The sequence below is a fragment of the Podarcis raffonei genome, chromosome 5 (assembly GCF_027172205.1).
Source record: "Podarcis raffonei isolate rPodRaf1 chromosome 5, rPodRaf1.pri, whole genome shotgun sequence".
In the NCBI taxonomy this organism is placed as follows: Eukaryota; Metazoa; Chordata; class Lepidosauria; order Squamata; family Lacertidae; genus Podarcis; species Podarcis raffonei.
Window position 1 is genome coordinate 37704611 of NC_070606.1, and position 24959 is coordinate 37729569.

A 24959-nucleotide genomic window follows, 5' to 3' on the forward strand; every position below is an offset into this window, starting at 1 on the left:
AGACTTGTCTACAGATAAATCAAGGCTGGTACAACTGTGACGAGTGAATACCGCTTTCAGTGTTTGAATAGGTGAACATGTCCTCTGTGGAGAAGAGATGGCTGGAAAAATCTCTTCCATATGAAAATGATCTTGCTTTCTGTACTTAGAAAATTCTGATATATTTAATACTACCAGATAAAGACTATCCTAACAGTAACTTACCACGGTGCACCCATTCATATTTATTATTTATAAAATTATTTTTATGCATAGCATACTCAATATAGCTCACAATATCATAAAAATGCAATGAATTTTGAAAGTAATCAAAAGTGCCAAAGGGAGCAGTATTAACAGTTATTAAAAAGGACCAGATAAAATGAACAAGAGACTCCATTATTTGTTTACAGAGCCTAACTATTTATTTTTTAAAAAGCAATAGTTAATATTATTACGGAACTGCTTGGTAAACCAGCCAGCTGCATTATCCTGCCAAGCAGTGAGAAAAATCTAACTGTGTTTGTATGTTGCATCAGAAATCCAGGTTTCCGGAGAAGTAGTAAGATTTTTTTTTTTAATTACTCAACAGGACAATGCAGATGATTGGCTTACTAAGCAGTTACGTGCAAACCAATATATGTACGGAACGTCTTACACTTCAACAGAGGAATCTTTACTGATCTAGAAGGAAACACTATTGATTTATAACTGAATATGTACATGCTGAATATGTACACATGTGTGTGTCTATCTGCCTATATGCATATATGATGTAAGTCTGCCTAGAAAGCTAATTGGGTATTCAGTTTCATTGAGCCCAAGCCTTATATGAGAGGGAGAAAAACTTTTTTCCCATTCAATTTTATACACTTATGCTGCCTTGTCTTACTAAATGATGTTCTAGGGACATAGCTCCAACCTGGTATGTTAAATAGATACACACATTAAATGGATTTGGGGTTGGGGTGGTAGACTGGATGACCCCCAGTTTCCCTTCCAAATCAGTAATTCAGACTGTTAAGATTGGAGACTGGGGAAGTATCTGCTGAAGTGGTCAAGCCTGTTAAGACAACTTACTTTAATAGCTTTGGGGCCTGCCTCTTAAGAAGAAAGACAAAGAAATTTCGATTGCCAGGATGACCCAGTGATATGTTACCATGGGAACTAAATAGTTACAAGTTAATTGTTTTTCAATACAGGACCATGTTAAGGAGCACTGGCAGATCAAGCACAGATTGCAGTTTGAGGAGAGAGACAGACCACTGGCCTTGGGCTCTGAAAAGCAATCAGCAAAAGTCCTGGCTAAGATATTCTGAGAAAAGGAGATTTGGGCGGCATTGGGAGTGTTAAAAGCTGTGTTTCCACCTTTGCTTAACTGGTGTATTTGTAAATAAATATGAATATTTCACAACACCATAAGCTTCCTGTGACCTCCTTTCTAAGGGAAACCAAGCCTGGGAAAGCACTGCTCCCCTTGAGCTTTCCCCTTTTGATGAGGGGGAATCTTTGGGGATCAAAGATGAGAGAAGAGGAATTCTGCTCACTCAATGTGGGGTATCATCCTACCTGTCAAGATTCACAGACCCTGATCAGTAAGCCACAAATTAATTTGCATATTGCATCTTTGTTCCATTGCTATACAGTAAGCCCACAACTTGACTGCATTGAACTTGTGCACAGTCAGCTTTACATGCTTAATAATAATAATAATAATAATAATAATAATAGTTTAAATGGGGCAGGCATCCAGGAAAACCCCACCATTGAACTGAATGTGTTTTGACCATACACAATTTTGGCTTTGGGTGTGATCTCTGGAATGCAACCCCTGTGTAAGTTGCAGAGTTAAAGTATACTAAGATTTTACTGACACATTATATGAGGCCATTGACCATGCTTGCTGGGGCTGATGGGAGTATAGCAACATCTGGAGGAACAAACGTTCTCCACCCTTGCCTTATACTTTAACAACTTCACTTGAGATGGCACGCATAGCTCAGTTGGTAGAGCATGAGACTCTTAATCTCAGGATCCATTAAGCAAAATATTACTGCATTTTCAGGAAGTTAGACAACATTACTCCCATGGTCCCTTCTAACTCCACAATTCTACGATTCTATGATACTTCTGACTTTAACGCTGCAAGTTGATATATGTCAACACAAAATAAGCTACATTGACTTAGGTGGGAGTTACCGTATTTTTCGCTCTATAACACGCACCCGACCATAACACACACATAGTTTTTAGAGGAGGAAAATCCGTAGGCATGCCACCCGTTGGCATTCCCTCCATAACACGCACAGACATTTCCCCTTACTTTTTAGGAGGAAAAAAGTGAGTGTTATGGTGCAAAAAATACGGTAACTCCTGGTATTGGCATCTGTCTTTCTTGGGAGACAATGGAGGAGTGCACTTTTGGGGTGGAGTTAAACTGTTGGCAGGTTATAGCACCTGCTGTGGCTGTAGAGACCATTACGGGAGAGACATGTTTTCTTGCGGATAGAGCAGATGAAGGTGTCTGGCTGTGCTGCTGCAGATGCACCATAGCATTTCTTCTCCCTGCACTCCTCCCAGCGGTCATTCCTAGGTAAGTGAGTATAGGACTACAGCCTAAGAATCTGAAGTCTTTGTTTTGCCATCTCTGAATCTGAAGTTTCGGTTTAAAACATACTGTAGTTACATACATTGGTACCTCAGTTTAAGAACAGCCCTGTTTATGAACTATTCGGTTTGCGAACTCTGCAAAACCGGAAGTAGTGGCCTGGTTTGGTAACTTTACCTTGGTCTAAGAAGCTGAATGGTGGAAAGGCACTGGCGGCAGGAGGCCTCATTAGGGAAAGTGCGCCTTGGTTTAAGAACGGTTTCGGTTTAAGAACAGACTTCCGGAATGGATTAAGTTCGTAAACCGAGGCACCACTGTACTGTACTTCCCTTACTGAAATCACACTAATGAGAATTAAAACAATGCAGCAGATGCCTAAGTCGTTTTATACCCTGCATCTCAAAAATGGCAATTAGGCACCAACTTCCCAAAGATATTGCACGAGGCTAACTTCTCTTGCATTGTTTGTGGCTTACAGACCTCTGGCTGCAGGCTAGGTCAAAACAAGCGTAACAGGTGCAACATATACTTGCAACACCCAGGAACCAAAAATATTTCCCCAGAGCATTTCATGTGAGTTATTCTTATGCAATGCCAACTTGAGAGAGTGAATCGTGTTCTGGAAAGCAATTTTAATAAGTAGCATTCATGTGCCTTCTCAAATGACAGAGAAAGCACTGTGTAGGGCAGATAATTACAAAAAGAACTTGCTACAGTTACTAGCAAATCTATGCTCCAAGAATTACCATTCCTTTCCATTTTACTCTCTTTGCATTACTGCAGACTTATAATGCTACTTATACATTTCTGTTCAATAGATTATACTATGCCTTAGCGGGACAACACTTCTTGCCATTTCTGCTCACTGAGTTATATATATTCAACCTTTCATAGCCTGTTTTTCTTTCTTTCTAAGGAACAAACATACTGACTGATCTCTGCTGCTACACTTCCAAGGCAGAGATCATGCCTTCTTGTCTGACTCTCAGACCTTGTGCACCTGGTAGATGAAGTTCCACCCGGCACTGACAGCAAGGAGGCATCATTCAGTTTAGGATTTTATTAATGCCACTGTAGTTTTATTTTTGGCCTTTTACAGGGACCCATCTGCCATTATATTTATTCTGCCTGAAAAGCAAGTTAAAGAAAAACATAATAACATTAATTTTGTTTCATAGATTATACTATGCCTTAGTGGGACAACACTTTTTGCCATTTCAGCTCACTGAGTTATTCAGCCTTCTATAGCCTGTTCTTCCTCGCTTTCTAAGGCACGAACAAACCTTTTTGGGGGATCTCAAAGAAAAACACATCTACAACTAAATTCTATTTGAATTTACAATATATTGTTTCCTATAATACTGAAACATTGATTTTACAGCTTTCAGTTTTTTAAAAAAACACATAAAATAAAGCTGAAAGTCCATTCTACATCAAGATCTACGGTATATTTGAAATAAGGGTTTTCCTCCTAATACCTCAGAAGATTGCCAATTTTTACTTGTAAGGTAATAAAAGCTTTCTGGGAGATGATATATAATGAAATGGAAAAAAAAGTTTTAAAAAAACCTTTGTTAAGAAACCAGAAGCTTTTTTTAAGTTAGTAATTGCAGGTACCAACATACCAAAGGAGCAGAAAAGACTTTTTATGTATGGAACAACTGCCGTCCGGATGTTATTAGCCCAGAGTTGGAAAGAAAACCAAGTCCCTACCAGAGAAGAATGGCAAACCAAGCTGATGGACTATGCCGAGATGGCAAAGCTGACTGGAAAACTCAGAAACCAAGAGGATAAAATATTTATAAAAGAATGGGGGGGGGATTTGTGTTACTTAGGAGACCACTGTAAGCAGTTGGAAACGAGCAGGATTTTTACTCACTTGTAGTGAAAACCCCCTACTATGAACAATATGGTTTGATAAAGAAATTGGAGTACGGATGAATATGCAGTTGTAGATGTTTAAAATAAGACTCCATGGAGGGGGTGGGGGAAAGTCTCAAGATTCAGAGAATCTTCTTATACAGATTCTAGTTTTTACTAGTTTGTGCTTATTTGTACTTTGTATTTATAAAAAACAATAAAAAAGTTTAATATAAAAAATTTGCCATTTTTTCGTCTTTGTGAACATTCACGTGTAGTGCAATGTCCCGGTAATTTGGCTTTTAAATCACCAAAGATCCCAGTTGGACTGTTCTGAAAATGCCTACTGTTTGCAGTCCTTGATTTCCAGGAGTAAAGAGGATCTTCTTCTGCGTCATCACTTGTTTGATTTGTAGCCTGCCAACTAGACAGAGTCCACAGGATGATGAAGAAACTTCTTGTAATGAGAAATACCCCATTTATGTCAGCAGTTGTCTTCTCATTACATCAGTTGCTTCCATGGTGAGCAACGTTGCACATCCCCTGTGCTGTTGAACATCTGCATCTACTCACAGTCAACACTGCTCCTTGCAACATCTGCATTTATTCCATCCAAATACGCGAGTCAGCATCTAAGCAGCCATTTGTCAATAGGGGTGGGCTGGTAATTAAATCCACCTGGTTACACTCACTCCATGAATGAAATATGGCCATGGCTGTAAGCTCCCCATCAGCACAGAAGGGCGGTAGTCAACTAAATACTCGTGCCAGCGCAAGGATTAGCACCAGTGCCACTGGATTTGCCCCCTCTCCTCCCACACTTGAGGAGGGATATTGGTTTGACAGCTTCCACTGTTTCCTAACCTGGTGAGGATAAGGTTCTTTTTCCAGGGAAGAACTTTTATTGATGTATAGAATTTATATCCTGTTCAGCACAAGTGATCCTGGGGCAGTTTACAAGAATTTAAATTACAATAACTAGTACAGTGGTACCTTGGGTTGCATACGCTTCCGGTTACATACGCTTCAGGTTACAGACTCCGCTAACCCAGAAATAGTGCTTCAGGTTAAGAACTTTGCTTCAGGATGAGAACAGAAATTGTACTCCGGCGGCGCGGTGGCAGCAGGAGGCCCCATTAGCTAAAGTGGTGCTTCAGGTTAAGAACAGTTTCAGGTTAAGAACGGACCTCCGGAACGAATTAAGTACTTAACGCGAGGTACCACTGTAAAGACAATAGTTAAGATGCGAGGAGAAATCATGGTCACCAATCTACATTTAAATATTACCAGCAGCATGGCCATGTTGCCCTTGCACAGCAGGTCTTCCGCTGACACCAAATGACAAAACAGCTGCCGATGAAGCTCAGGAGGAAGAACCATTTGTAACTGAATGCCCAGACTTCTGTCTGTGAGGACACTGCCAGAAGAGGCTTCCCAGCTGATATCAAGGCTTGGACAGAGCTATATGAGATAAAGGCATCCTACATACACTAGCCTCCTAAGTTATTTAGGGCTTCCTAAACTTTGATCTAGGCCCAGTGACCAACAGGCAGCAAGTGCATGTCTTTTGAGAGCCAGTATTATTTGATCTCTCATAGATATGCCCACCAAGAGTCAGGCTGCTGCATTTTTCACCAGCTGCAGTTGCTTACGGACAGAAGTGAGTTGGACTAATCTAGTCAGGAGGTTACTACTGCACAGATCACTGTGGCCAAATATCTCTGTTCAATAATAATAATAATAATAATAATAATAAATTTTATTTATATCCCGCCCTCCCCAGCCGAAGCTGGGCTCAGGGCGGCTAACAACAATCAAAATAATCCAACATTCTAAAAACATTCATTATAAAATTAATTAAAATCAAATTAAAATCAAATTCCAGGGTCCCAATTTTCATTATCACCAGGATGCTAGCAACAGCCACCTCAATGTAATATTCAGGGTGGCGGGGTAAACAAAATCAACAGCAGCCAGCTTTAGAGTTGCTTCTTTTTAATTAATTCCCTGACAGTATGAGTCAGCCAGTCATCACCTCTAATTTTATAGTAACTGTGATGAAGCTGGCCTATATTCATCATGGCTTCTAAGGTTTGGCCAGGTTGGTGATACTGGCTGTTGAATGGTTTATTTAAATGTAAAGGTTCATCATTGTTGCACCCGATGTGTATGTCTTTAAGGGGCCAGAGCAAGGGCCAGAGTAAGATAACGAGACCCAGCTTTACAGCTGTGAAGCATAGCAGGTGCTGCTGAGTTGCATTTGATTAAGGTGTGTCAGCATTTGGGTGTAGTATATAAGGAGCAGCACCTAGCTCTCCCATTACCCTGGGGGATGGGTTGGTGGTTGGGTCTGGTTTGGTTGTTAATGTATTTAGTGTAAAAGGAGTTTTTGTTTTTCTTATTAAAACCTTGTTTAAGTTATTTTTGAGTCCTTTATTTTTTAATGCATGGTCTCCCCAGCAAGCTCTCTACGCTACTAAACTGCAAACAGCCAACATCTTTGGTTATGGGCCCAGCTGCTGAGTGGATGACTGCATATTTTTGGACTCTGAGAAAGGTTTGAAAACTCCTTCTCCTGTTAGCGTAGTTCTGTGGGTCTGGAAGAGTTCCAGAATGGTTGACCGGGTTCCTGAAGCTGAGAAGGCTCTGGTCTTCCCACAGCTAACAGATGAGAACTATAGTTTATGGTCTTTTCGGGTGGAGGCGCTTTTGACCTCTAGAGAAGTATGGACCTATGTAACTGATGACCCTCCTGACCCTGTGACTAATGCTTGGTCGAAAGGAGATGCAAAAGCCAGGGCGATAATTAATTTGGCAGTCAGCGACCAGCAAGTAGTCTATATAAGAAATAAGAAAACTGCCAAAGAAATGTGGGACAGTCTTGCAGCAGTGCATGTTAGAAAAGAGTCAGCATCTGCATTGACGTTTTTCAAGCAGTTGTACCAGACGAAGTTGCAGCCTGGTGGTGATTTGGCAGCACACTTGAGACGTCTGGAGGCAATACGCTGCGAATTAATTCGAAGGGACATGGAGATACCTGATATTCAGTATGTTTTTATCATTCTATGTTCCCTTAATGAGGACTTCGATGGTATAGCTAGCCAGATATCTGCTGTTCCACCAGCACAATTAACTGTGGAAGGGGTAACGGCAAGATTAATGGGCGAGTTGGACAGAAGGGAGGCTTGTGCCATAAGCACTCCTATTTCCAGAAGTAATGAGGAACGCCATATGCAAACCTGTGGTGATACAACTGCATTTAAAGCTGCAAAGCGTTGTTGGTTCTGCAATAAGCAAGGACATTTTGCAAAGGACTGCAGATCCAAAAGAAAGCAAAGTACTCCCAAGCCTGTTTCTGTTCGTCAGTCACGGTCGTCAGCCCAGCAGCCGACATCGTATAGTAGAGACAGAAACGAGCCGCGAGTTTTCCATGCTAGGACAACAGATCGTAAAAGACTTAAACGTGCCAAGTGGAAGTCTTTTGTTGTGGACTCAGGAGCATCTCAGCATATTTGCAACGATCGAAGCTTGTTTATTTCTTTCGAAGAGGAAATTGGTAATGTACATTTAGCCAATTCACAAGTCTTGCAGTCGCTTGGCAGGGGTACTGTTAAACTTGACTCTTTAAACATTACAATAGCGAACTGCATTTACTGCCCGTCAGTGGACAATTTATTGTCAGTAAGGTGCTTTGCTCGTCAAGGGATAACTGTGCGTTTCTTAAAGTCAATGTGTGAGTTTTTCGATGGGAACAAACGTCTATTACCAACCCTGGATGAGATCCTCACGTCTCGCACTTTGAAGAAGTCACACAATATCCTGAGAGATCCCACCCATCCTGCTCACAACTTCTTTGAACTGTTGCCTTCGGGCAGAAGATATAGGACAATGAAAACACGAACCACACGCCTTCTGAATAGTTTCTATCCAAGAGCTCTGATTGCACTAAATAATGATCTTAGGGCCAGTTGCAAGAAATAGCAAGCAGGGAGTAGGAAGGAATGAGATAGGTTTTAGGTTATGTTATGCCTTTAAATAGGTTATGTTATATTCTGGATTATGTTATGTTTTATAGATTATGTCTGAATAGGATGAGAATGTTGGAGATACGTGCAAATGTGTATGTGAACCCGGTCTTTGGGTGGGTGTTTGATTTTCGTTGTTGTGTATACTGTGTATATATGGACAATGACAATAAAATTTATCTATCTATTATATGCCCGGGAATCTGATGGTTTATATAGACTGTATTTTCGCACCTACTCCCAATCGCCTATAAATTGCAGAGCAGCACAGTCAAGCCAGGGGTTGAGGAATGTAAGGCCACATTCCGGGTGTGTCCATGAGGCACACAGAATTCTGGGACACCTGAATTTTGCTGATGTAATTAAGACAAAGAATATTGTTAATGGCCTCAACTTAAAACCATGTAAATTCTTTATGCAATGTCTATCCTGTTGCAAGAATAAGATTAAGGTTGCACGCAAGGGTAGATGCTCAGATAGGAAAGTAACTGAGCCATTTGAGCGTGTACATTGTGATTTAGTTGGGCCACTCCCACCATCATTAGGAGGTTCTAAGTACTGGCTTACCCTGATAGACCAGTATAGTAGATATTGTTGGACTTATGCAATAGCTGAGAAGTCCCAAGCATTTGAGAAGTACAAAGTTTTTTGCAACTGGGTAAAAACGCACTTTAACAAATCAATTAAGAACCTGTTTTCTGACCGGGGCGGGGAATTTGTTTCTGAGGATTTTGAGAAATTCCTGGAAGCGCAGGGGACTACTCATGAGTTATCTTGCCCCCGAAGTCCCTGGCAAAATGGGCTTGTTGAAGTTGTGCAGCGTGACCTACAGGCAGGGGTTAAAACTTATCTGCACGATGCTAATCTGCCCAAAGACTTTTGGGCTGAAGCGCTCAATGCCTTTTGTTATGTTAGAAATCGCAGTTATCATTCTGGTTTAGATGTCACCCCCTATGAGAAGCTGTTTAAAAAAACGCCCTAATCTGAAATACCTACGCATTTGGGGTTCAGGTGTAATTATGCATTATCCCGCTAAGCAGAAATTGGGTGAACGTAGTGTCCAGGGAAAATTAATGGGCTACCAGCAGGGGGCGTACAGAATTTACATACCAGCAACTGGCAAATTTCATATTACCAGAAGCATGATACAAACTGTAAATTGGAATGGAGTTGCTGTCTTCCAAGATACTGATGGTATAGATAATACTGAGGAAGAAGAGGAAGAAGCAGCAGCAGCAGGAAATGGTGCTTCTGAATTAATGGAAAAAGACAAAAAGCCTGTTGAATCTGATAATTTGTTTGATGATTTAAAGCCACAGGCACCCGAGGGGAGGTTAGATTCTCTTGAGTTTTCTGACCGTGAGCTTAGCCTACAGGCATCTCTTCAATCTGACAATGATTTACAACCTGAAACTAGTGGTTCACTTAGTCCCATTAAGTCTGAGGAGTCTGACTCTCCTTCCAGACTGAGACGTTCAGATAGAAAGAGACAGAAGCCACAACGTTTTGCAGATGAACATTTTAATACTGTGTATGCCAATAAGGCAGTTTTTGAGCCAAAAAGCTACAATGATGTTCAGAAATTACCTTAAACACACCAAACATTATAGGTTGCAGTTTACAACATGTATTGACAAAGGTTTTGAAATTTTCTGCGATGCATCTCATGCAGTGGAACAAAATAATTGCAGGGGTGTGTCTGGTATGGTGTTTTGTTATAATGGTTGTCCATTTGAATGGAAGTCCCAGACACAAACCATTATTTGTCTCTCCACAACAGAGAGTGAATTATGTGCATGCGTTCAGGCCACTCGTGATGTAGAATGGTATCTGCAAGTATTTGCAGACCTACAGATGCAAGTAACACTACCAGTAAAAGTTTACCTTGATTCCCAGAGCGGACTTGCTATCCTGTGTTCAGAGACCAATACGCAGCGCACTAGAGTCTTAAGGTTACGTTTACAGTTTGTAAAGAAACTAATTGCTGACGAAATGATTGTATTTGAATATGTTCCAGGTGACAATCAAATTGCGGACATTTTTACTAAAGCACTTCCAAAGGTTACACATGAAAGACATGTACAAAATATGCTTTATGTTTTTGTTCCACAATGATGAACCGCAGGGGAAATGTTGAATGGTTTATTTAAATGTAAAGGTTCATCATTGTTGCACCCGATGTGTATGTCTTTAAGGGGCCAGAGCAAGGGCCAGAGTAAGATAACGAGACCCAGCTTTACAGCTGTGAAGCATAGCAGGTGCTGCTGAGTTGCATTTGATTAAGGTGTGTCAGCATTTGGGTGTAGTATATAAGGAGCAGCACCTAGCTCTCCCATTACCCTGGGGGATGGGTTGGTGGTTGGGTCTGGTTTGGTTGTTAATGTATTTAGTGTAAAAGGAGTTTTTGTTTTTCTTATTAAAACCTTGTTTAAGTTATTTTTGAGTCCTTTATTTTTTAATGCATGGTCTCCCCAGCAAGCTCTCTACGCTACTAAACTGCAAACAGCCAACACTGGCCTCCATTTTAACAATGCCCAAATTCTTTTTATTTTAGACTGTTATTACCAGAAACAAATAATAGTCCAAAATGTTTATAGCATAAACACAACTAAACAGTAGAGCTATATATTACAATGCATGATAATACCAAATCCTAGGTACCAGTGGGAAGGATTCCTCACCCTAGGGTTAGAGATTGATACTTGGATAGTTTAGGGCCCCAAATGGGGAAGTCGAGGGAAGTTGCTGGTATTTATAGGAGACGCTCATGTTTATAGTATTTCCTTCCTCCTTTTCTTTTTTGAGGGGGTGAGACAGATGTATTGTTGTCCAATCTGCTAGTTGAAGAAAGTAGCTTCACTAACCCTCAGGGTGGAATCATGGGATGGGGGAAATAGACAACTTACCCATGTGAATATGTAGTGTTAACAAAGAAACCAGCAATTGTTCTAGATTGAGTAACATTAATGAAATCTTTTATTAGGGTTCCTCCCACACTGAAAAAAAAATGCTGCATAATGACCTTTAATTACTTTACCTTATAGGATGGTGTAAGGCTTCAGTCCGACACCCACTTACCTGGGAACAAGGTCTTCTGAATTCCCTGGGAGTGACTTCTCAAAAAGACGTGTATAAAACCCAGCAAAACATATTAGCAAATGTGATCAATTGGTGGTACTTGGGGTCAATTCCTTTTAATATTAGATTACATAGGGAATATCACCTTTGAAAACAGAATGAATGTTATATCAGTGCTATTTTACTGATGCTTTGTAATTGTTTTATTGATTATTTGTTAATTATAGTACACAATTTATGTTGTAATGTTCTATTATGTTATTGTTATTTATTGTTTGTAAGCCACTTTGTAACTTCACCCATTCTGGGGTTTTGTTTAACTATAAAAGATAAAAATGTTACTTTAAGGCAAAATAAGCATCAATAGCTTTTGTTGGCTGGTGGCCATTAGGCTTACGTCAGTACCATTTGATAAGATCCTAAATAAATGACCCTAATCTGTAAAGCAACATTAGTTTCTCCCCAAAAGCAATCAGCATGTAGCTGTTGTGCACCCAAAGTTGCAGCTTCCTAACCAGTTGCAAAACTCTTATTTTGTATCCTTAGCTACTTAGATTACAGCCGCTAAACTATTACTTCACAGAGCCTAGCTCCATGTTTGCAAGTTATAAGCCACATTGGTTAATCTTTTCACACCCATAATCCTTAGTAATGTTATAGAAACTAAGGGGGTTTACTTTTGCTGCCCAAGTCCATGATCGGTCAGAGATGAATGGATGGAGGCAGGATGCAGTGAAAAGCAAGGCAGGTCCTTATTTTTCTGTTGCAACAGAGTTTCCTCCCCACTTTGCACGGAGGCAACAGAGACCCAGAACAATGGTGTGCAAGCTCCTATAGAAAGACTTTGAAAATTGCCTACCCTGTTAACATTGTAACATAAGAGGGTACAATTTTAACTATTCACACAAATGTGTGTGTTATTTCAGGCTCAAAGAGACCTTAAACCTGTACAAAAAAGTGATTTTTTTGTAAAAAAATTACTTCAAAATTAATTTATTTTATAACCACACAAAGCACCCTCCTTATTTTTAAAACATAACAAATACATGGTTAGCCCATTCTACAACAAAAGTATGATACACGTGTTAGTTGTGGTTCGTGCGCTACGACGTATGGAACCCACCAGGAATAAAATGACAAAAATTCACTTTGAGTGGTTGGTGACCCTTTTCTGTGGCACTTAATACATACCTTATTTTGAAAAAGACCACAATTAGCTTTATTTTGATACCAAAATAGGCCCAATCAGTTGAAAAATAAGCGAAACAGGTTGTTTTTTCTAAACTGATTCAGAAATTGCATTAGCCTAAATCACATAAAAATCGAAATTTCAAAATTCTCCTGTGCCCAATTTTGTACCAAAAAATCTTAAAAAATTAATTTGAGGTTATCTCATAGGTATCTACATATAATTTTTTTTTTGAAGAAAATCTGAATTGTGAGAGCACTGTTGAGTATTAAAATCATTTGGCATGGAATGACTCAATTAATAAGATTGTGGAATGCAGAAATAAAGCAAATAATCAATTCACCAAATCTAGCATGTGGGAGGCCACTTTATCTAAATTATATAATTCTGTATTTGAATGATTAGTATTAATAACTATTATAAATTGGTATTGTTCTAATGAGGCTATTATTGGATTGTAATTCAAAAGTAATAAAAAAATTTTTTTTAAAGAAACTTGCCAGACTGGATTTGCAGGGAGTATTTGCAAGTGAAAAGACAATTGGAAAGTTTCGCCCATCCTCCTACTGCAGAGAAATATTTGAGGTCCTTTAGGGAGTCAAATGGCTTCAGAATTGCTCTCCTGTACTATTTTAGACATGTGGTTTGTATACTTACTGTATTTTTCGCTCGATAACACGCACCTGACAATAACACGCACATAGTTTTTAGAGGAGGAAAACAAGGGGAAAAAATCTGAATGAAACAGTGGATGTATCATTTTTGTGCTTCATGCTGTGGCCACAGACATGTGATTTGACGGTGAGTTTGGGGTAGCCCAATGCAAAAATCCTGAGAATCCATGTCGATCTGTGCTTTGTAACCACATTTTTGCACCATTGCAGCCCCAGGCAACAGTGGGTGCGTGATTTTTTTTGGTGCAGGCTGTAGCCATGGACATGCTATGTGATCTGATGGAGAATCTGGGGTGACCCAATGCAAAGATCCTGAGGATTCATGTGGATCCGTGCTTTGTAACCACGTTTTTGCACCAATGCAGCCCTGTTTTTGCATCAGATCATTGCTATGTGATCTGATGGTGAATTTGGGGTGACCCAATGCAAAGATCCTGAAGATCCATGTGGATCTGTGCTTTGTAACCACGTTTTAAGTGGGGAGGGAAGGAAAAACATAGAAGGGACAAGGAGCACGAGAGGGGTGTGCGGAGAAGCAGCTGGCTAAGAATGCAAGAGAGGGGTTTAAAGGGGGGGGGGAAAGGAAGGCAAAAGTCCCCCCCCCAAGCCAGCCCTCTCTCTCTCTCTCTCCTGCATGTTTTCCGCTGCTTGCGAGTCCCTATGCGCAGCAGCAGCAGCACCGGAGCACGGAGAGGAATTAGAGGGAAGGACGCTCTGCTTTCCCCTCTGCTTGCCTGGAGGGGAGGGGATTTGCCTGCTCTTTGTTCCGTTTGAACAAACACAGTAACGAAACAGAAGAGGGTGGGCAGTAAGACCCTGAGGCAGAATGCAGGAAAGCAGCAGCCTCCTCTCCTCCGTGACGGCGCGATATGATTTTTGCCTGATTTTTGCCCTGTACTTGGGACAGTCAGCTCCAGGGACCACACATTCGCTCAATAACACGCACAGACATTTCCCCTTACTTTTTAGGAGAAAAAATCTGTGTGTTATAGAGGGAAAAATACGGTATGGATGTGTGTTTACATTGTGCATTTATGAACATTTATTCTATATTTGAGACTTATTATAACAGTAAAGCTACTTAAAATTATTTCTATCAGCAAATGTCCCAGTAATCTTTAAAACCACAAATGGAAAAGAGTATAGTGCATGATACGTTCAATGATCTGTTGTTACTCTAAAAGAAAATATGCAAGTGAAAATTGTTAAGTGGCATGGAAATGAGTGCTTAATTTAATGCTCGTTACTGTACTGCTCTTCTGTAATAGGAAAACCTTCAGATCAACCAACCAGAATGTTTAAATTCTGCCTTTCTCACCCCTACTCTGCCCACCCATAAAAAAAATACAATTCCAAGAGTAGTAAGTTAATAGACAGGTCAAAGATCCCAGGGGAGAGAAGCAAAAAACACACCCGGGCATGTTTCAGCTGGATTGTCTCCATGTTCTGTTTACAAGCAAAATAGCTATATTTCTACCGGTAAAGGGGGGGGCGGGGTGTCACAGGAAGGAAACAAAGTCAGAAGGGGGCCACAGTCTGGAAAGGTTGAGAAGCACTGTCTTAAACTGTCCCTGTCCCTAACCCCTTCCCAAAATTGCATACCATTCATTAACCAATCCCTTACGGCCTGAATCAAAGTTGTCCTCTCTCGGCTCAACTAAGTGTTCAGAACGAAACTCTGAAGCCTTCTAACTTGACTCGCTTCAGGCATCTTAACAAATAATGACCCTCCGAGCAGCAAAATGATAATAATATAATAACAATAATTTATTATTCATATCCCGCCCATATGGCTGGGTTTCCCCAGCCACTTTAGGTAGCTCCTAACAGAATATTAAAAACATGATAAAATATCAAACATTAAAAACTTCCCTAAACAGGCTGCCTTCAGAAATCGTCAGATAGTTGTTTATTTCCTTGACATCTGATGGGAGGGCGTTCCAAAGGGCGGGCGCCACTACCGAGGAGGCAGGGTTACATACGCTTCCGGTTACAGACCCCGCTAACCCAGAAGTAGTGCTTCAGGTTAAGAACTTTGCTTCAGGATGAGAACAGAAATCCTGCTCCGGCGGCGCGGCGGCAGCAGGAGGCCCCATTAGCTAAAGTGGTGCTTCAGGTTAAGAACAGTTTCAGGTTAAGAACGGACCTCCGGAACGAATTAAGTACTTAACCCGAGGTACTACTGTATTTGGGACTACAAATACTCCACGTATTTGGGCAGCGGTTTCGTGGTCCAGGAAACACCAGGAGGGTAACCAGCTTGGCAGAGGCATTTCTCGGCTTCCCTTTATTTATATCGGACTTGAGAGCGCACGGAGCCCAAGAACGAGCCCGAGCCCCAAGCCCTGGGTCCAAACGAAGTCCTGCCTGCTGCCCCGAGCGAAGCCAGCCGCTGTTCCCACGTGCGCGTTCGCACCCCCCCCCCCCCGCTTTCCGCGTCTCCTGCCTTCCGATAGACACCCAGGCGAAGCTGCCACCGCTACCGTCAACAATCCTTCCGTAGCTCCCGGATGGACGCGGAGCCTTTGGGGATTCGTAGTCTTTCCCCGCGCCCAACGGGCTCCTATATAGAGAAGCGGCCGGAAGCTGCCGGGCCTCCGCGACTACATTTCCCAGCGTGCTCGTCGACGAGGGGGTTGGCTCCCATGAGCCTCGGCGGCGAGGTTTGAAAAAGAGCGCAGGTGAGATTCTTTAGCTGGGGCGTCGAGGCCGTTGCCGCTTTTAGGGCCGGTTGTGCGGGAAGAAGGGCTGTGGTTGGCTGGGGCGCCTGGGATAGGATTGATTTATTCTGTTTCGTGGGGGGAGACCCAGCTGGTTCTCGCACCCGATTGTATGTCGTTTTAAAAGTAAGTAGATAAATGGTGGCTCTGCCTTTGCCCCTTTCGGTCTGCATTCGGGTCCGCGGTCCGAGCGGAATGGTTTACTTTATTATCAAGCCCAAAGCTGAGCTGGTAGCAAGCCTGTAGTTGCAGGGCATCGTTGCATTATATCTTATGTTTTTTTAAATAACGCGCCTGCGCTTTGAATCCGGGTATTGCAGAAAAAGAAAAAAAAGCATGCCAGACTTTACTAGAGATGAAATTTTGAAGCCATGGGGGAGAAAAACAGCTTTCATTTTCCTGAAGCAAATTCACAGGAAAATTGGGGAGGAAAACAAACCCACAGTGCTGTGTTGTTGTTTTTTAAAGCACTCCTTACATATCAAAAGCCATTTGAGGAATAGAATGATCATGTCTGGTTTATTAAAAGTACAGTCTATTCAGGCGATGGTGGCTGTGCATCTGACCCACAGAAGCCCCTGCTAACATGCTAAATCTGTATTTTCACTCTAGGTCTGTAGGTCACTTTAAACACATGTGAATCAGAGGTATGGCATAGGATGTTCTCAGTGTTTTGCTACAGCTGCACATTTGTGCAATATCAGCATCATTGCTGGGCCAACTTGCCTGAAACTTGATCATGTTTCTTTTTATCTAGGCTTTTGGTCCTTAATTTGTAGTGTTTTAAATACTTGTTGCCTCTTTTCAGAGGTTGGGATGTGTTAAACCTGCCTTTTATATTATGGGTGTGTTTTTCGGTTTTTAATTTGTTTTGGTTTCATAGTACTTTTTAACTTTGCACTCTTTTGTAAGTTACTTTGGGTTACTTTTTGTGTATAAACAACAACAACTAAGTGCAATTAATGCTACTTCGCATCCTTGCAAAACTTCCAATGAAGGTTCCAAGGAAGACACTCGGAAGACTATGGCACTAAATTGGCTTTCTCAATAATGGTGTCCACTGTCCACCAGATGTTTGGATTACAAGTCCTGACAACCTTGGGAACAGCCAGCACTTCAAGTAGTTGTACTCTGAAACATCTGATGGGCACTAGGTTGATGATGACTGTGTTAAACTGTACTGTAGCTGTGCCCATTTTTTTCATTCTCCTCCCCTTTTCTGCAAGGAAAGTTCAGACAAACAGGACAAGGCAACTATACTTCACAGGAACTATACCATCTTTTAAATATGTTTTTATTTTATTTTTGCTGCCTGAGCTCCTTTGTGAGAAAGGGCAGGAAAGAAATCTGATTAATACTAACAATCTGACATATGAGTTCACATGATGAAGAAATTTGTGAAGAGGTCCAGATTTCATGTTATTAGATGTTCCATTCAAGCAACTTTCCCCCCCTCTTTGCCTTTTTTTAATAGGATGGAGTCAAATTTGGATAAGCCATCAATGCTCAGACCATCCTTTATTTCTGCTGTTGAATTGTCCCCAAGAATTATCCCTGTGGATGTTAGTGATATTAGGAAGAATCTCTATAGTGATTTATCATCAGTCTCTGATATAAGCCAGGTAAGGGAACTGGACGACTCCAAGTGATAATGACAATGTCTATTGTACTGTACTTGTGAAAGTGATCCACGCAGAAATGGCTGAGGTGGATATGATGTCTTGGAATATACTCAGTTGCTCATGGAATTAAACAGTTTGCCGTCCAGCTTCTGTGTGGGAAATTGTTCCCCATGTGGAATAACTTAGCTGTGTATAGCCTATTGAGATTAAAGTCTCATAAAACCAAGAGCCTTGAGTATATGGCAATATTGTTGGACAGCACTGTGGTTTTACTCTTTCCCTCTGTAGAGAGAGAGCTTGGAATCCAGAGAACGCATTCATGTTTGCCTGCGCATTAGACCGTTGATGCAGTCAGAAAAGGAAGGTGATTCTCAGGTGTGATTTAAAAATAAATTCTAAAAACAAAATTTATTTAAGAATGCCATCTGCTGAACTAAAAATATCTATATCTATCTCCCCTTTCTTACAGGATTGTATTTCTGTTCTTGATGCATCAAGCGTTATATTAAAAGCTCCCAAGTCTTCCAAGGTTTTCCGGCTTAGTGAAAAAAACTTGCAGCACTTGGTGCAGAAATTTACGTTTTCACAGGTAAATAAAGTGTAAGGGGCTATTGGCGACTCATAACCCTTGGTATGGAAACTTTGCACATAATAATGCTTGAATACTTCTCACTGATTTGAAAAGCTTAAGAAATTATAGTCTTGAAAGAAATTGGAATTTCAATATGGAAAGCCATAAAATACCTTCTTGTTAATTTTTTAGGTGTTTGGCCCTGAAACAACCCAAGAAGAACTCTTTGAAGGGACTGTGAAGCAGCCAGTGCAAGACTTCCTGAAGGGACACAGTCGCCTTGTATTTACCTATGGTGTTACAAATGCTGGGAAAACATATACATACAAAGGTACTACTGAGCATTCATATGTCTCTGGACAAAATGTTAACTTGAGTTCCATGTTACTTGTGTATGCTCTGTGTCATCAAGCTGTGCGCTACAGTTAATTTCAACTCTCTGAACTACTTATTTTTATTTGGAATATGTGTATAATATGATGTTTTTAAAAATGCATTTTGAATAGGAACATAGGAAACTGGTTTTGTAACACCGTATAGTAGTAGTAGTAGTAGTAGCAGTAGTAGCAGTAATAATAATAATATATTATTTATACCCCGCCCATCTGGCTGGGTTTCCCCAGCCACTCTGGGCTGCTTCCAACAAAATATTAAAAAATGATAAAACATCAAATATTAAAAACTTCCCTAAACAGGGCTGCCTTCAGATCTCTTCTAAAAGTCAGATAGTTGTTTATTTCCTTGACATCTGATGGGCCCTCTAGGTACTTTAAAGTAGGGGTCAGCAACCTTTTTCAGCCGTGGGCCAGTCCACCGTCCTTCAGACCATGTGGTGGGCCAGACTATATTTGGGGGGGGTGAAATGAAAGAATTAGTATGCCCCACAAATAACCCAGAGATGCATTTTAAATAAAAGCACACATTCTATTCATGTAAAAACACCAAGCAGGCCCCACAAATAACCCAGAGATTCATTTTAAATAAAAGGACACATTCTACTCATGTAAAAACACGCTGATTCCCAGACCGTCCACAGGCTGGATTGAGAAGGCGATTGGACCGCATCTGGCCCCTGGGCCTTAGCTTGCCTACCCCTGCTTTAAAGTGTTGCCCCCATCCCCTGCTCCTTGTCGTCTTCTGATTGCAGATAGCAGGAACTGAACATGTGCTTTGCTACTGAGTTGTAATCCTTCTTCCCCTTCACTGAAGCTGTTTGCTCAGCTTCAATTGATAGGTCAGATGAATTGAAATGATGGGATTTAAGTTGAGATCTAATGTAGGATCATAGTACCTTGGTGATGAGCTCATTTGTTAGCCTTGGGTACTATCACTCAGCTTCAACTGCCTGCCCCCTTAAATATGAGTGAATGGAATAGATCTGAGTATGAACAGCACAAATAGATTTCTGGTTGACCGCCTATATGGGTTTTCCAGGGGTGGGGGAGGGATTAGTGCATTCAATTGACTTGATCTGTATTAGCATTTCTGTTTTAGTAAAGAAAACTGAAAACGCATACCGTGATAATTTTATGCTCTGTATAAATATTTCAAACTTTTCCAATAGCCAAAAGTATTTGAAATGAAATACTTGACTTCGGTGAGTAGGGGTAAAGCGTATCCAATGTGGTTTAAATGTTGCTTTCCAAAATGGGGGTTGAATATATTTTTATTGGAATACTGATCCAATCACCTTGTGCTTACTCCAAGGGTAGCTCTAATTCCACATGTATACAGTTCATGTTGCCTCCTTGCCCCCTTTTCCTGATTCTGCTCCAAAAGAGTGTTCAAAGTTCTGACAAATCGTCCTCATGACAGGTACTAATGAAGATGGTGGCATTCTCCCAAGGGCGCTGGAGATGTTGTTTAAGCGCATCCAAGGCAAACTGTATTCAGAGATGGATCTCAAACCCCATCGTTGCCGAGAACACAGAAGGCTGACTAAAGAAGAAATCAGAGAAGAAATGTCTGTCAAATGCTCACTTCTCCGTCTTATAAAGGAGGTGTGTCAATTTAGAATGCAATCCTGAATACTTACTAGGGATTTAAGCCCCACTAAATCAGTTGGACACATTTAGAATTATAAGTTTTATTAACATCCATTTGTAAAGAAACTGAAAATGGTCGTGTATGTGTTTATTTTTGTATGTATGTATGTATGTATGTATGTATGTATACACACATATTACCAAAATTCACTATGCTCTGACCAGAGTTTTCTATGCTGGTGTGATGGTTTTTTTGGCTGTGGGAATTCTTACCTATTTGGCAGAGACTCATTGAGATTAATGGACCACTTGGCCATGTCCATTCATTTGGTGAGTCAACTCTGAGTAGGATTCACATTGGCTGCAACCCATGTGCTTGCTGTGATTGTCCAAAATGCCAGAGAATCTGCTGTGCTTCTGCCGTTACCTTTTCTGCAGTCTGACGTATCTTCATACATTTCTGTTCAGTTTTGCAGAATCTCAGTTCAAGAATAAAAGGTGATTTGACCATGTTAAATACGTAAAGAGAAAAAAAATCCCTGCCTTTCAGTGACAAATCATATCCGAGGTGCCATAACAAATAGTCTATATTGCAACAAATTAGATTGTCAATGTGATAGCAGTAGTAGAGAGTGGCATAATAAAAACCACACGGGCACCACATATTATGTAATGATCAAAGCTGTTTGTACGGAATATAAAGGGCAAGCAGGTGTGTTCATTGAATTTTGCAGAGGCGGAAGCAGGAGCTGGCCTCATCCTGACGTTGCTATGCTAGTTGTACATGCATGGGCACTTCCCTTTGAAGGCTTCTTCGCCATGATTAGGACCCCATTGACAGGATTCACTTATTGAAACCCGTCGGCAGAATCTTAGTGCAGTGGGGCTCCCATTGCCTTCTCACCCCCCCATGGCCACTTGAAATTGCCTTATTGGGGGGGGGGGGAATGCCGGCACAGTGCTTGGTGGGAGGAGAGATTGTTCTGTCTGTCAAGCTGGAATGCTTGCACAGATGAGATATGTGTAATAGAGTCATGTTGAATTCCAGCCTAAGTGCGTACCATTCTTTGACACTAACTTGTGGGGGTTGGGCAGAAAGAGCTTATTGTTGGAGGTGGGATTGTAGCACAGCCCCACAACATATTTTTTTTAACACAACAGGCCTCGAATTTGTTCGTGCTACACATAATTATTGATAAAATTACGTTGGAACTTGGAAAACGAAAAGAAACGACTCCTACCACTACATGATTTATATAATAAAAAGCGACTACTTTATAATATGATCATGGGGCACCCAGAAAGTATAAAACAATGCAGCTACATAAGAACATCAATCATTCACAAAATATAATTATAAACGAGCCTCTTACATATATATCTTGGTATACAAACTCAATGAGAGGTGTGAGCTTGCTTTTGCCGGGAAATCTCATTTATATTAGGCCTAGTTTGAGGCAAACAAACTCTCATCTCATCAATGCAAATAAGTCTTTCTTTTTTCTGATCTTCCATATTTGTCAGAGTTGAAAATGCTTGTTCACAATATTATGTCATGGAGAACTGTAGAAGACTAGCCAATGCTATTCTCCAGCACTCTGTTCGAATGGTGATTCTGGATCAGCTAGCATTGTCCTTGATATCACTTGATGCTCTCGTTTTGAAAATATATTTATCCATATTCTACACATAGATAGATGGGCACTATACTACACTCAAATGATTAAATGTTTCTTTGGGTGTCCTTGAATCTTCCCACATTTGCCATCCTCTCCTGCCACACCATTTGAAAACTACTGCCATAGGCCATGTTGTCTGAGGCTGATTGGACCTGGCGACCAACAACTTACGGAGGGCACCATGTTGACTACTTTAGTTCCAGCTAATGTAACATTGCTTCGTCACAGAGGTCCATCCCTGTACTGTCCATGCTTTCTTCCTATGCCATTGTTCAAACTTTTTTTTTTTGAACTATTGCATGACCGGCATGCAGCTGTTATCAAAAAACAGGAACAAAGGAAGCTGCCTTATACCATTGGTCTATCTAGTTCAGTATTATCTACACTGACTGGCAGCAGCTCTCCAGGAGTCCAGGCAGAGGAAATCCCCAGCCCTGCTGGCAACTGAACCTGCATTTGCAAAGCTGATGCTGTCCCACTGAGCCATCGTGCCTTCTCAAGTGCTAAGTATGCTCTGGCACGAATACCGTCTTGTTATGGAAATTGTGGCATGAGTTGGAATCTGCTTCATCAGGTGCATGAGAGGAGGAAGGAAACTTGGTGATCCAAAGGCAAAAAATTGCAAGAAATAGCTGTAGGTGTTTCCATTGCTATGCAGAGCATCAACTCAGCAGCCTCATGTTTGAACTTTCCTGGAGGAGTTGTTGAATTGTGGTATTTCCATGGAGATTGAATAGCATTGACTTCTGAATTGTTAACATATCCAGATTACTTTGTGAGCTACACAAAGTGGGTTCTGGCCCATGAATGCTTATTCCTTCGGTCCTTAAAGTGCCATACAATGCTGCTGTTCCAGCAGCAGACTCGCATAGGTATGCCTGGTAAGGCTTGCTATGGTTACTATAGAAATGGCAATTTCATTGCAATGATCCATTAGCACATCATAATTTTCCAGTCCTGCCGTAGAAAATACGATAGTTGATAGTATCAGTAGAACATCTATGATAACCCATACTTTGTCTCTGTCTTAATTTTCAGGTTGATTATCCAAGTGTCGTTAATGGGAATCGCAGTGGAATTGCTGATAATTCTGATGGTAAGTTACGTATCCGAAAGCCAAAATTAGGCTCCATAAATTCAGCGTGAACTATTGCCATAGCAAGTAATGCTGAAATGAGACTTCCTCTGATACTTTGAAAAGCTGTCATTTTCCAACCTTGGATCTTGTGCTGCAAACAACAATGCTGTCTGAACAATGTTCAGTGCTATTGAAGCAGCCTGTTTTAAATCACGGCGAGATGGACTCACTTCAGCAGAATGTTAATGCCACTCCATTGTTCCGACAGAGTTGGATGAACTAGCGAAAGAAGCTGAACAATCTAATGTGGATGAAGGGAGAGGTGCAAAATTCTCCATCTGGGTTTCGTTCTGTGAAATTTATAATGAGTGCATTTACGACCTGCTGCTCCCAGTGTCCAATGATAGAAGAAGGAAGGTGTTGCGTCTGTCACAGGATGTAAAAGGCTGTTCATATGTTAAAGGTAACAAATATCTTAAATCTTTGGTAACCAGTTTCAGTAGCCTTAAGGTGTCCTGCTTATTCAGTGCCCAGGCTGTGTGCAAACTAGCTTTTAATTCAGTGTAATGCTCCTAACTCACATTCTTATTTCCCTTAATTTCTTGCTTTAAATTCTTGTTCAGTGGTGAATAATGAACCATTTCTATTTCTTGAAGATCTGCAATGGATTCAGGTTTCAAATTTCAAAGAAGCTTTTAAGCTCATGCAACTAGGCCTGAAACATCAGAGTTTTGCTTCCACAAAACTGAATGCCAATTCCAGTAGAAGGTAAGAGGCCGATAGTAAAATCAGGATATGTTCAATGTGTAGTAGCATAATGGTTCACTCTCAGCCTTTACTTGCAAGTTTATGCAACACAGACTTGTTAAAGTAATGCCCAGTACCTAAGGATCCCTACACTGTTCTTGCTCAGATGTGTTTCTTGAAACAATCACCCACATGCTTGTATCTTGTGCTGAACTTTGGGGCTTTTAATTATGTGAAGTTTTCTGTGATTTAATAAATAGTAATGGGTAGGTGATTCCTTGGAGATCCAGTGTGATTTTTAATGTTAAGTACAGTAAGCACACAACACAGGGCTTGCGTTCCGGGCGATAACGCGTAAAGCCAAAATTGCATATGGTCAACACACATTGGGTGCAACGGTGGGTGGGATTGACAAAGTCTTTTTTCCAATACACCTACTCCCTTAAAAAAAAAATGGCAAAGTGCATAAAGCTGAATGTGTACAGTGTGTGTAAGTTGCAGACTTACTGTACTCCATTGGAGAATAGGGCAGTGAAGAGGCCTGCAATATTCTAAAATCCTTATCTGGGATGTTAAAAGAAGTTAATATGCATGTTTATGTATCTTCCAAATGGTATAAATATATCTTAAAATCTATCACTATATACTAGAATGGAAGAAGTGCCTCAAGGTTAGGAGCTATTAAGATTTTCAAAATGGCAGAAGGCAGCAATGTGTTCACTGATGTTTAAAGATAGCATTGCTGGCAGCAACGTCTGTGTATTTTTGATCTTTCAGCCACAGTATATTCACTGTGAAAATGCTAAAAATTGATCCTGAAGCAACTCGTGTGATGCAAGTCAATGAGTAAGTTTTACATTTCATGTGTTCTTACCGATTAAAATTGTAAGACCAGGCAACCTAAATTTCCCACTCCTTTTCTTTATTTCCAGATTATTCCTCTGCGACCTCGCTGGCTCAGAGCGTTGTACACGAACCCACAACGAAGGAGAGAGGTTGAAAGAGAGTGGGAATATTAATACTTCCTTGCTCATTCTAGGCAAATGCATTAGTGCCCTGAAGATGAGCCAGCAATCAAAGTAGGTTCTGGGAAAGCATTTCGCTTCATGTTGAGGGGTGGGGGGTGGAGGCTTCTAGCAGCCCT

At 40.9% G+C, this 24959-nt stretch overlaps 1 protein-coding gene across 3 annotated transcripts in view; it reads left to right on the forward strand.

Moving 5' to 3' along the window:
• The first annotated feature begins 16018 nt into the window (after positions 1-16018).
• The window catches only part of KIF20B (kinesin family member 20B), a 38395-nt gene continuing 29454 nt past the window's right edge, over positions 16019-24959 (forward strand). For 2 of the 3 annotated variants that reach the window (XM_053388675.1, XM_053388678.1), the window contains exons 1-11: positions 16171-16259; positions 17608-17755; positions 18044-18130; positions 18225-18344; positions 18519-18657; positions 20142-20326; positions 23029-23086; positions 23337-23531; positions 23725-23836; positions 24593-24661; positions 24748-24894. In XM_053388675.1, coding sequence (XP_053244650.1) covers positions 17609-17755; positions 18044-18130; positions 18225-18344; positions 18519-18657; positions 20142-20326; positions 23029-23086; positions 23337-23531; positions 23725-23836; positions 24593-24661; positions 24748-24894 — 1259 coding nt within the window. In that variant the 5' untranslated portion in view covers positions 16171-16259; position 17608. Of the gene's footprint in view, positions 16095-16170; positions 16260-17607; positions 17756-18043; positions 18131-18224; positions 18345-18518; positions 18658-20141; positions 20327-23028; positions 23087-23336; positions 23532-23724; positions 23837-24592; positions 24662-24747; positions 24895-24959 lie in introns of those variants that run through there. The other variant, XM_053388676.1, reaches the window with a different exon arrangement.